Here is a 13,933-nt window from a genome sequence, read left to right on the forward strand (position 1 = left end):
GTTTGGAAACTCAAACTGAATTACGATTGTATTTTAGGATCCAAAAGATGCAATGCTACGTAAATACCAAGAAGAAATTCAAAAATTAAAGGAAATGTTACAAAGTTCCGCCCCATCAATAAATTCTATTGAAAATAAGGAAGTAAATAACAACGATATTGAAATAACACGTCCAGTATCTGAAGAATATAAATTAAAATTAGAAATGGAAAAACATAAAATCATTTCGGAATATCAAGATGAAATGAATCGATTGAAAAATGAACACGAATCAGAGAAAAATGAAAAAGAGCATTTAATGCAAGAGATGCTTGATTTAAAAACGCAATATGAAAATAATTTAGCAAAAGTTAATCAAGAAATGAAAGAGAACGAAGTGAAAATTGTTCCAAAAGAAGAAATTATGAAAAGGTATGATTCTCTAAAAAATGAATATCAGAAATTATATATTTTTATAATAAAACTAAACTTTTTGCATTTATTTCATTAATAATTTTTTGTGCACTTTATAAGTCAAAGTCTCTCATACATGATACTTTTAATAACTTTTGTTATATTAACACATTATACCACTTAACATAACGTCTCAAAACATACCTTAGATCGGCAATATTTGAAGATCGGCTAAGCGGTTTAGTTTCGCTGAATATAAACCGCCCATGAGTTTTGGAAAACTTTGTTTTGTATCTCGCAGAATTAACTTTTTAAAATAGTGACTGAATATCACATTTTGACATAATAAAACATGATGTCTTACTCGAGTAAAGAGTTTCTTTTTTTATTAACTTTATGACCTAACATGATGTACAAAAGTTTGAAACCCCTCCCCCTTGGATGGTTACTGCGCACAGGGTTGTTATGTTAATTGTATGCGTCTTTTGGTTCAGAATTATTTTAAAATTACTCCGTTACATTAATCAATATGGTCACATCGAACGAACTTTCGTTTGCAAAATTATTGAAATTCGGGGGTACCCAATTTTGAAGAGTTATCGCTCGCCTTCCTTTGATAACATTCAACACATAAGATTAAATTCAGATGGCATATTTGCGAAATAAATTTGTTAAATTTGTTTGATAAATTTTGAGGGATAAGCAAAGCAATTCGAAACCTAAAAGAATTGAATAATTTCATCATTTCATTCATTTTGGTAATCACTTTTCTGCTGTTTTGAGTTATTATAGAATTCAAAGTCCCCTATTTATCTTTTGCGAGATAATTAGCTCTTACTTTTTAAAGCAGGTATTCTTTTAATTTACACGAGTCTTAAAATTAAAATTGCAACGATGTCTTAACCTGAATCTTTGCTTAAAATCCTGAAAAATACTTCGCAGATACTACTTATTTGTGCATTTCACTTTCTACCTATGAACTTCTGAGTAAAACTATAGTCTAATCCGTAGAAAAACTTTGAACCAACTAGAGAAGTCAATATTTCTTTACTACATCCTAGTAACGATCTGCTATAATTAATTTTTTTCTATTTCAAAGACGTAATAAATAGCCAGAGGCATATTACAATCTTTACCGCCCCTGTATTGTTCAAGAAAATAACATTACATGAAAACTATAAACTTCTTTTAACATGAGATAATGTCCAATTCTACCAGATTGATTTTTTATTTGATTATTTCAGATTACAAGCAATAAAAGCATCTATTATCGGTGGTGAGAAAGCAAATGATGAAAAATTAAAAGAAAAGCGCAAAAGAAAAAAATTAGCTGCAGAAAAGAAGTTGCAGTAAGTATCAAATATTATTGATTATGTAATTAAAATTTAATTAACCTTATTTTTTAGTGCCCTAGCTCAAGTATTAGCACGGGTTGAACAAGATGAAGATCGTGAACTACTTCAAGATCAATATAAAGACATAACTCAAGAGTTGAATTTAAAAACAGAAGGCTTACGAAAATATAGGCATAAAGTGAAAGCACTTGAACGTGAAATACACGATATTCAAGGCGAATTTGAAACGGAGCGAACAGATTATTTAGAAACAATACGTAAACATGAACGCACTATCAAATTATTATCGCAGATTATACATAAAATGGTACCCTTATTAAAAAAAGACTGCAATTATAGGTAAATATACTTAGGTACCTCAGGACCTGTATCTTATCATTTCTTACAGTCTTGCAATAATTGTGCAAATATAAGTCGAAAAAATTTTCAAAACGAGTTTAATCAAATTTTTTTCTTCAATTTATTTACAGTGATATAGAAACAATAAAATCTCAAGCTGTATGGAATGAAGAAGTTCGGAAATGGAAATTACCTGAAGTTATATTCACTAGGACAACTTTACCGCCTGCAGGTACTTTAAATTTGTCTAATAAATTGATATTAAAATCTTGTTGCAAAAGAACCATTTTTATTCTAGAACCAAGTCAAGCTAGTTTTACAGGCCATCAAATCTTTAAATTGAAAATAAAATATTTAAAAATAAAAGCAAATATGTTCTTCTGTTGATAATCAAAGTACGGACCTCCGGCTTTCATTAGTATAACAATAACATTATCTTACGCCAGTATATAAAAAAATACCCGGGGAAAACTGGATTATACTTATATCAGGATATCTCTGATGATTTCTTTTGATTAAAAAAATGGTCAAACTGAGATCATAATAGATCTAATTATATCTTAATAGATGTACACTTGTTAGTCCTTGTAGATCTACTTACATCAAAATTGATGTACAGTTGTTCATCTGTGTATATCAGAGTACATCAACATACATCAGCGTACATCAGTGTTGGTCTACATTTATATCAACAGATTTATATGTACTATACTACACCAACACTAATGTACACAGATGAACTACTGTATATCAATTGTGATTTAAGTAGATCTACCCAGGTGAACAAGTGTAATATATATATATAATATATAAAAAAAGGATATTTTTATTTAGGTGCATTATAGATTAAAAATACAAATTAAAGAAGACAGATGTAGAATTTGATTAGTCAGCGCAAAGGTTCAAAACGATGCCCATTTTGATCAAAACATTGGTGAAAACGCAAAGTAATGGAATCGCAAACTTGGTGAACGATTTCATTAGGAATTTGGTTGCATTCTCTATGAATTGCCCGCTTCAATTGATCGACTGTTTCCGATTTCGACAAGTAAACCTTATCTTTGATGAGTCGCCATAAAAAAATTCAGTGGCGTGAGGTCTGAAGAGAACGGAGGCCACTCATCTCTGCGCCTAATCCATCTGTTCGGCAGATTTTCATTGTGACAAGCTCTCACATTACAAGGATAAAGAAGAGGTGCTCCATCTTTCTGACAAAAATAGTCCTCTTCATTCCCAAACTGCTTACGAATACTTGGCATGATATTTTCCAGCAAAAAATTCAAGTAAACAGCATCAGTCACAGTGTTATCAAAAAAGAATGCTCCAATCAAATCCTGTGCTGACAATCCACACCACACTGTAACGCCTGGTTTAAATTTAAATGATGTTTTTCTATAACATGAGGATTCTCTGATGCCCGCAGTAGCTGAAATTGTGGCGATTGATCGACCCGATAGTGATCTATCGGTGCATGTATCTGAAACTCCCTTCTAAACTGTCGTTGCACTTTCGCAACGTTCTCGCACTTATGGTAACACTTTAAAATAAATTTACGTATTTCAAAGTCTAGTCTAATATCAGCCATTATGTTAATTGAGTTATACTTAGAAAAATAAATTAGAAAAATGACGTATTAAAGTGTATATACATTTTTTTGGGACTCTCTGTATAACTAGATCTATTATGATCTCAGTTTTACCATTTTTTTTATCAAAAGAAATTATCGGAGATATCCTGATATATAATCCAGTTTTTCCCGGGTAGCTAGAAATAGTAAAGTCTAAAACTTTAAACTTTAGTCTTAAGTCTGCTTTGCAAAGGCAACACGAAATCATAACATTTTTAGAAAGAATGGCGAAGTAAAAAAAATTACATACCTTCCGGTAATTGATTCCAAAATTTTAAAATAATAACAAAGATATAAAACTGAAATTATCTCAATTCGAAATAACCAAATTGCTAACAAATAACCGATAAACTAACGCAATTTTTAAAATTATTCTAAACCTAGGAAGAATAAATACAAGCCAAACAGCACCAGGTAGATTAGAGAGTGATTCAGATGGTGAATCAGGTCACGAATCAAATGGCCAAGAAATATATATGCAGGATTTAAATAATCTTGATAATCAATCAGACTCGAATACAGTTGAAGAAATTTTATTAAAGGTGATTGTAATTACATCTCGCTTGATGAGACCTTTTCATAAAGTTAAATTTATCGTTAGGCTGATAAATATCAATATATCCACTATTTTTACATTAAAAGCATTTCACGTGTGTTGTGTGTTTTGATAAATCACTTTTGCACAGTGTGTTTTCTGTGTGCTTTCAAACTAGGTAAAGGATGGTCATCAAGTAGTTGTTCAAGTAGCAGTGGCACATCAAACAGTGATCCCAGCACTCCGCCTTCACCAGAATATCATTCTCATAACAGCAATATTTTACTTACTATTAGTCATGTGAGTATAAAGATTATAAAAAATAATCAATGAAAAAGAACAAGGAACTACCAAGAGTTCAAATAAAATTTCATTTTACCCCAATTTCTATATAACCAAGGTTTTTAGATGAAGAAGACTCTCTATGCATCAGTTACGTTAAACAATAATCAAATAATGTAACTAAAAACATAATAATTAACAAAGTTAATTATTTGAGTACCCGCGTAGTTTTACAGGCCATCGGATTAAAAAGAAGTCTGGTGAAATATTACCACAGAGATAATAACATAGAGCCGTTAAGTGGCCGCCCAAACAGGTGATCGCTGTAGTCAGAGGCCAGATTTTAGAGGCGCGTATATTTCTCTTCGATAAAACAGAGACAGAGATAGTATAGAGATAAGACCAGTATACAAACACACTAACGTACAAACATCTTTCTTTTATGGCTCTTTTTTAGATGCCAAGAATTCATTTATTTATTTTACTCAGCAAATCTAATAACATGTAGTGATCTTCTTTGTCAGTTTTTATTACATAAATGTAAGGGTATAGGTGGTTAAAAATTAAAAATATTATCATTTGCTAAAAAGGGAAACAAACACCCAGCGCCGGACCAAGGGTTAAATGGGAAAAAAAAGGCGCCGAAAGCCTATTTCGCTCTACCTTGATTTGGAGGTAGAGCCAGCGCTGTAAACGCCTGGGGGTCTAATTAAGATATTTATCTTTTTCTTGTAGGATTGCCACCTCGCCGGTTTTGGACTGGAAAATTCAAAAATCTTTTTTTCTATCATGATTTTCCTAATTTCCGGTTTTGTAATTTTTCAAAGGTGGCAACCCTATTTTCTTGTCTGTTGTAATAATTTCGTTTCTTAGTTAGAATGCTGTTCCAGAATACTTAAAATTTATGTACATTATTTATGTATGTTTGTAATAAACTGAATTAACAATTTTCATCCCTTAGTCTTCGCAAACGGTTAGGCAAAACCTACATTACAACATTACAAAATTACTTCCTTAAATTGAATATTTGGACACCAAATATTTAACTATGAAATTGAGGCAAATTGAAATTTTATTTAAATCATGTAAGTGTTGATTTTTATTTTTTTCTGAAACGATTTTTATTAATTTTTTTTTTTTACTTAAATATTAAAACTTAGGAATTCATTTCAACTGAAATATACCTAATAATACTTGCATATACACTAATGTGAAAATATTCTAATTTTATGTCAATTCAACAAGAAGTTGGAAAAATCAGAAAAGGAAAATATTGCTGGAAATTATTTTAAACCTCGACGAGCTACACAACTATTGAATAATTCAAATAATGCAGATCCAGCAAAAGCATTCAATATTTGGCGAGGTATGAAAAGTATGTATTTCAATAATTTGTATAAATAAAATCTTAAGTATGCTTCGTGTCTGTGTGCCTATTATGCAAAATCTGCCGAAGTTATCGAGATGCAATTTTTCTTGTTTTCTTTGTAATAATTCAAGTGATTGTTTAAGATGTATTTAATGGGGCTATTTAAATAAAATTAAAAATGGATTTTCATTCCATCTTTATTCCGCCAACAGAAGCATCCACTTCATAATTTTAAACCTTCTTTTAATTGTTATGACCTAGATCTTTTCATGATGTAGGTGAAGAAGGGGGATAAATAAAAAGGAATTGTAGAAAACCTCCAAACGCAAACATAGCCAATTACTTCGTTCTATTCCATGCAAAGGCGATTTAATTAATTAAACGCATCGTTAATTATATCTAATAGCGTAGACGCGTAACACATATTCGCCTTTACCTTTAAGTTATTGCATGTATTACAACAAAGTAAACGGTTTTACTTGCGCCCACATCATAGAAAACAATATTTCTAAAGAATAAAAATAATAAATTTAGCGAATATTGTTAATTGGAACAATTTTACATAGATTTTGCTCAAAAAAGTCGAGCGCATTCATCAACTACCACAGACATTGGATACTTAACGACCTCGCCATCTGGAGCAATTGGAAGTTTAAATAATAGTTGGAATGGTTTTACGCATCCGCCAAGCAAAAACTCAAATTTAACAAATCTATGGATAAATGGTAAGGCTAAGATAAATACGCTAATTACACAAATTCATATCTTATTTAATTGTAGGTAATGGTGTATCATCCCCCGAATTACGAAGGCCTCTAAGACTGGATGCTTTACCGACAATTGAAAAACGCCATAAAAATAAATTGAATACATTAGACTTAATTTAACAATACATTTTATATGCGTTTAAATTTATTGTAAAGCCAAAACAATAACAATTTCGCAACAAAACAATGTTATTTAAAAAAAAAAGGTTTTATATAATTCAATAGCGCCAATCAATAACGGTGATAATTTGAATTGCATAAATTCTAAATAAAATATCTTCAATATAGTGTGATATGTTTGACAAATTTAAATATTTTTTGAAAAATAATTTGTATATAAACTTATATTTTTGAATAAAACTATTTCTATAATACAGATTTTATAAATAAAATAGTTTGAAAAAAACTTTTATGAAATAAATTAAAAAATGTTTCTTTGTCTCTTTATACATTACTATTATCCTTGTCATTCACATTATACCTATATGCAACGTCTCTTGTTATCTTGTCATAGAGAAAGAGCCAAAATACACTTAGTACGCATTCTCTCTAGTTAATATGGGTTAAAAAACTTGAAATGTCATCCGTGAATATTCTGAGATCCAAGTAAGTTTGTAACAAAATAGTCGCTTATGTTTTTTACATATTAATAAAATCAAATATTCGAGCGGATTATTTTAAAATAATGGAACTGATAAATTTTGATCAAATATGTCGAATTTGTTGGAAAAGCGATAATTTACGTACAGTATTTAATGAGGATATTCCATCTTTATGTGAAATGTTAATGGCATGCACTCCAATTGAGGTAATTCGATAAAAAAATTGAATTATTCTCATAAATAATTCATTTTATTTCTTCCAATATACAAAAATTTAGGTTTGCGAAGAAAATGGTTTACCAACAAAATTATGCGAAGATTGTGGCTTAGAATTAAAGACTGCATTCACTTTTCGTACAAAATGTATAACATCTGAGATAAAATTTAAAAAATATTTACTAGACCATGGCAGTAAGTATTTAATTTAAAAAAAAAATGGAATTTGGAGCAGCGCTTAACAATGGAAATGTTTTTTAGTTGAAACTACAGTGCAATATGTTCATAATCCTGAAACAGATGAAACAATTGAAACAATCCATACAACGGTGGCAATAAAATCTGGAGAACAAATTCCTCTAATAAATAATTCGAACAATCCTCTTATTATAAATAATCTAAGCGAAACATGCCAAACATCACATAATGTTATTCAATCGAATGAAACTAATGAGGATAGTAGTCTCGTAGATGATTCTACGACTGAATTTAAAGAGGAAAATTTAGAGAAAAGTGAAGAAAACCGATTAGTAATAAAAAAACATTCTTGTAATCAGTGTAAAAGAGCATATTCACATCCTCGAAATTTAAAGCGGCATATTAAAGAGCATCATAACGGCATGATACGAAAGTCACAAACTGGTAATTTTATTTCAACAAAATTGCGTTTCTAATTCCATTAAAAAATTCAAAATTGGTACCTTAAAAAATCAAACACGAAGATTTAAAAAAAAAATGCTTTCAACATAATGCAAACAATGTATCGCAAATCTTTTATAAGAACTAAAGTTTTATGAAAATTTTAAGCTTAAACTTTAATATAATAAAACATTATTGCAATATACGTATACGATTTTAAGCAAAAAGTGGGCAAAAGTCTTAAAATTTTTCCAAACTATTTTTTTTTTATTGTTATATATTAGGGAGCGTTCTATTAGGTTATATACACATAGTGTCAACTCCATTGACTTTATAGTTATACATATACTAAGCATCGCCTATCTTTCCGTATAGGATATATAAGCGTGCCAACATCTGAGGTAATTGCTTAGGTCAGCTAGGGATATTTATCAAAAGAATATAAGGACATTTATCAAAAAAGTATACATTGACTATAGAGACATTTATTTAAAAAAACATACATTGAATGTTAAATTTTCATATCATAAAATGTCTTACATAAAATATTGTGGTTTCACTGAACTTTTTCGTTTTTTGACTTAAAAAAAATACTTATCACGTATCACTTTACATTTTTTTCTTACGAATCTACAATGGATTTTACCTAAGCAATTACCTCAGATGTTGGCACGCTTACAATCGTTTGACACTCAGTCTATGTAACTCTAACGTCAACGCGTAAACGCATAGACCTATACAGGTAAACGACCGAAAAAACGGCGCCATACTTGAATTTGACTTTTGATTTGTTTACTTGTCCAAAAATGGCGGTATACAATATGGTGGTTACGTTTAAATTAATCATACAACAAATAAAAACATCGAAGTTAATACTTAGCGAGGGGACTGTCTGATTGATTAATATTTCTCCTACACATACCATCAATAAAGAACTTGACTCAGAACCTGTAAAATCGCGTTGTTTGTTCGGGACAGTTCTCTGGCTCGAGCTATCGTTGTTTAATAAGAACAAAGATGGATACATTAATCAAAAAAGCACTTTTTTAAATCACTAGAATACATCATGACAAACATACTTGCTCTATCTTGAACTTCTTCATTGTTCAAATTGATTAAAAACGAAAATTTACTGAAAACATTGCTGTACGATTCTCGCCTCTTTAAGTTCAACCCCAACTCTGTCTATAATTAGACAGAGTTGGCGCGTGCCTACTTTGCCTTATTAGTGTATAATATTCTATGCTTATTAGTGTAGATGAACTCTTTAATTTAGGGTACCTACTAAGAATGCAACACATTCTCAATTATTAAAAATTATAATTCAATTTATTAAAAAAATTATACAAAAAAACAAATTAACTTCCACTCCGAACTTAGGAGAATGAAGCGAACTATACTTGTTTTTTCACATAAATGTTCGATTTGGAGCATAAAAATACTACACATTAAAAAATAAAATGTAGTCGCATAAAAATTAAATTAAAATAAAATTACAGGTTCTCGTGATTTACGTTGCTGTATTTGTCGAAAAATATTTTCTTTTCGTAATGCTTTAATTCGGCATTTACGTGTAATACATCATAACATTACACAAAAATGTTTTAAAACTGTAAAAGGAAAAAAATGCTGTACCTCACAAATTAACATATTTATTGAAAATATTCATGAAAATACAAAACAAGAGAAAGGTAAGAATTTTAAAATATTGTATTTTATAGATCTTCTTCTTCTTATCGCGGCCAGCACGACCTTACAAAAATTAACGTATCAACATTAATTTTCTATGAGTTTAAAGCTAAAAATTCCCACCCTAAAGGATAAACAAGGCGCACTCAATAATTTTTATCTCCGATTTCTTTCAATAGTGCTTAAAATTCGCTCGGAGATTTTAATCGGTCTTTGTCAATTTGTTAAACCATCAATACCCAAGCGGATTTTATTGAAATTAATTGTGAAAATGATCAAACCCGTTTTATTTTATAATTTAAATATTTTATAGGTATTTTTGGTGATATAAATATTTCTGATGATGAATTTACTACGGTATCTAGCAGACAAAATATTCAACTTAATTTACAAAACGAGGCTGAAATCAAAAATAAAGAAAATTTTGAAGTTAAACCTGATAACGAAACAGTTGAAAATAAAAATATGTTAGATATAAGTAATGAAATATTTCTGGGAAGTGTTGATAGTATTTTAAAAGAACATGACAACGTCCAAATGTTTCAGGATGACAATCAAACTGTAATTATTAATTTATATTATGATTACAATTGACAATTATTACTAAGGATATGAGTCTTCACTTAGAATATAAAATTCTTAGTAAAGATTTCCTAATATCACACGTTTTCGCCACTTTCTTTCACCCACGTAAAGCCATCGTTCGCTTCCAAATCCTTTTTGACCAATAATTATTTTCTACCACAACCACGGATGGGAGACAAAATTAATAGTACATTGCTTTTAGTTGGGCTTAGGCTATTTTATGAACCCGTGGATGGACCGACGACCTGACTATTAATCTTTTCCAAATGATTTGGTAAAAAGTTCTAAATTTTTTAAATTATCCACGATGACGAATAGGCAGAAATTTGAAATTAATTAATCTGCAGAACAGTGGGGTCGTAAACTGCAAATTTTCAAGATCATATTAAAATCAGACACCTTAAACGTTCATTTCCTATCAATTTAAAATGGAATACCACTTGGTTCAACTTTTGTGATACCACTTGGTTCCACTTTACTACTTTATACCTCCGTGATAACTCTTTTTTTTTTTAATTGTTGAAATGTGTGAGAAAAATTTATTTTCGCATAAAGAAATTCTTAACGCATACGGCTGAGTGTGCTTATAGTCGACCTGACGATTTGATAATTAGGGTGATGAGCGAAATATAGAATATTTAAATTATATTGAGCAATATTCTTTCGATTTTAAATTTAACGTTTTAATTAGAGTTTTTGAATACGCAAATACGATTTCTTTTAAAGTAACATTTCTCCATGCTGTAGGTATTTATTGTTGAGGAAAGTTTATTTAACAAAATTGCAGTAGTAGCTAAAAATGCAACACAGTCAGAAAAAATAATCGAGGAAGAAGAAGGAGTTGAGTATAAATGTCAATTATGTGAAAATATATTTACTTCGTTAACCGGCTTAAAAGATCATATAAAAATATCACATATTATTGATGAAAATGATGATCTAGTTGAGAAAAATGATCTCTCTACTGAAGACATCGACTATGACGACGATATGAATGCCAAACTCGTAACAAGTGAAAATGAAATTGAAGTTATCAATGAAAATGGCGAGAGAAAAATAAAATATTCCTGTAAACTCTGTGATAGATCATATAACGCAAAAAATAATTTACATAGACATATCAAAGATAAACATTTGCCAAAAACATCGGAACCAATACGTCAATATAAATGTGAGATGTGTGGTCGTGGATTCGCACGTAAAGGATTGTTGGAACGCCATAGAGAATCACATTTAGAACGTGTTGCATTTCAATGTGAACAATGTGGGGAAGTTTTTGATAAGAAAAAGAAATTACGCTTACATGTAATTAAACATGAAACACAGAAAAAGTTTCAATGTGATGTTTGCAATAAATGGTTTTTACGAGCTACTACTTTGAAAGTAAGTATATAATAGTCCATTTTTATATTAACGACTAAATACTTTTAGGATAATTCAAGCTTTAAGGTTTTTATCAATTAAAGGCGTCTTATTATTAAATTATAGTTCTCATTTTCACTCTCGCAATCTCTATATAATTCAAGTCTTTTGGCTTGAAGCATTTCCTGCTTCATGTAAAGTTCATTTTTTACGTTGCTTTTCCTCTACGGCTTTCAGAAAACTCCACCCATCATTGATAATGAAGGTTTGTATATATAGCGGCCGTATCACTGCTTAGTTGTTTCCTCCTCATTGTTGCACTTCTTGTAGCAATTGTCATTTGCAATCATCTATTTTTATTACTTCAGTGCTTTTATTTATGTAGTTCTGCTATGCTTTCTGCCTTTCATTTTGTCGAAATATTTGTTTCTATGATCTTCTTGAACCCACCGAACGATAAAAGTGATGAGCTCCGCGCTTTCACTAAGTTTAGACTGTGGTATTTACACTTTCCTGTATTACTTGCCTACTTTATTGCTACAATTTCAAACGCCCATGAACTTTGCCATGTACAAGCAAATCAAATTGAAATTGGGAAACAAATTATACGATTAATTTTATGATTTGCTCAATTTCTGGAAAGGTTTCATTGCTCCAAATACTCAAAAACTCCAATCGTTCTTAAAAATTGAAAATTTCCAATTACTTTTAATAATTTAATTTTATTGTGCAATAATTAATTTTTTAGGTGCATAAAAAACAACATGCCAGTATTTTACCATTTCCATGCCCCGAATGTGATCGAGCATTTAGTATGCGACCGGCGTTGGAGGCGCATGTTCGTACACATTCTGAAACTAGACCATACGTTTGTAATATTTGTCGGCGTGCATTTCGACATCCTGGGCATTTAGATACGCATTTAAAATTGCATACAGGCGAGCGACCATATTCATGTACAATGTGCGAAAAGTAAGTATTTTCAATCGAAAGATATTTGCAGGTTAGTCGTGAAATGGAAAAATATAATATTTTTATTTAATTTAATCACTTTTTCGCAGACGATTCACAACATCAACACACTTAAAATATCATATAAAGGTACATTTAGACCAACGTGATTTTAAATGTGAGATATGTGGACGTGCTTTTATACATAGTACGGAGTTAAAATATCATATGATATCACATTCACAAATTAAAGAAAGGCCATGCCCTATTTGTGGTAAACTGTTTGCACGAACCAATCAAGTTACAAAACATTTAAAGCAAGTACATCATGTTACAAAAAACTTTTATGCTCATTAATTATTGTTATTAATAAATTGTTATATAATGATTTTTTTTTTTCGAATATGTTTCCAAATCCCGAATTTTAACTGTAGGTATACTGTTTTTTCACTCAATCTATATCTATGCCTAAACAAAATATCTTAACTGACAAAATAAACAATAAAGTTTTCATTTTAATTAAAAATCTGCAGCTTTCGAGTCCGTTTGAAGTAGAATTACGTACGTCTTTCTCTGTACGTCTTATGAAGACAATTCCAATTAAACGAAAACAGAGCGGACAAAATAACCAATTTTAGTAAGGATTTAAAAAAGTTTTAATTTAAATATTTAGCTAAAATTTCTGAAGTACGTGTTTTCTTGATAATTCTTACAGGGTGACGTATGTACCAAAAAGGTGAATTCACCTATTTCGATTTGTAAAGCGACATTGCTTACAGGCGCTTTTATCGACTGAACGCAATAATAAAATAGTAATTTTTACATTTGGCATTTTACAATAAAATTTCGGACTTGTTTAAAACGAAACAAATGTTCCTTATCACATCTTGATTATACCATGTATATATGATATATATATATATATATATATATATATATATATATATATATATCAAGGTATACTAAGTTTAGTCCCAAGTTTGTAACGCTTAAAAAAATTGATGCTACGAACAAAATATGTAAAAAAATGTTCCTTATAAAAAAATAAACAACTTTTGTCATCAAAAATTTTGACCTCCACCTTTTTTATTTTATAGTGTTGTATATTAAAATCAATAAACCTATTATATTCGAAATTTCGCACAAATTTTCTACTTTCTATTCTTTTTAGTTTTGTAAAAATAACCTTTGGAAACTAAACTTAAGAAAATAACCCTCTTAA

The 13,933-nt window shown here is 29.9% G+C and overlaps 2 protein-coding genes across 2 annotated transcripts in view; both read left to right on the forward strand.

Annotated features, from left to right (window-relative positions):
- The window catches only part of LOC123305344 (kinesin-like protein KIF17), a 41,347-nt gene extending 34,509 nt beyond the window's left edge, over positions 1 to 6,838 (forward strand). The window contains exons 7-14 of the mRNA XM_044887035.1: positions 38 to 411; positions 1,638 to 1,742; positions 1,800 to 2,087; positions 2,219 to 2,319; positions 4,099 to 4,256; positions 5,777 to 5,897; positions 6,467 to 6,625; positions 6,681 to 6,838. Of these exons, the coding sequence (XP_044742970.1) occupies positions 38 to 411; positions 1,638 to 1,742; positions 1,800 to 2,087; positions 2,219 to 2,319; positions 4,099 to 4,256; positions 5,777 to 5,897; positions 6,467 to 6,625; positions 6,681 to 6,787 (1,413 nt within the window). The 3' untranslated portion in view covers positions 6,788 to 6,838. The remainder of the gene's footprint in view (positions 1 to 37; positions 412 to 1,637; positions 1,743 to 1,799; positions 2,088 to 2,218; positions 2,320 to 4,098; positions 4,257 to 5,776; positions 5,898 to 6,466; positions 6,626 to 6,680) is intronic.
- Positions 6,839 to 10,144: 3,306 nt separating this feature from the next.
- LOC123301526 (gastrula zinc finger protein XlCGF52.1-like) lies at positions 10,145 to 13,068 on the forward strand. The gene is made up of 4 exons (XM_044884336.1): positions 10,145 to 10,374; positions 11,146 to 11,781; positions 12,509 to 12,732; positions 12,822 to 13,068. The coding sequence occupies exons 1-4, from the start codon at positions 10,279 to 10,281 to the stop codon at positions 13,066 to 13,068; spliced, it is 1,203 nt and encodes a 400-aa protein (XP_044740271.1). The 5' UTR covers positions 10,145 to 10,278.
- Positions 13,069 to 13,933: the final 865 nt, after the last annotated feature.

This window comes from Chrysoperla carnea, chromosome 1 (genome assembly GCF_905475395.1).
Source record: "Chrysoperla carnea chromosome 1, inChrCarn1.1, whole genome shotgun sequence".
Taxonomy (NCBI): Eukaryota; Metazoa; Arthropoda; class Insecta; order Neuroptera; family Chrysopidae; genus Chrysoperla; species Chrysoperla carnea.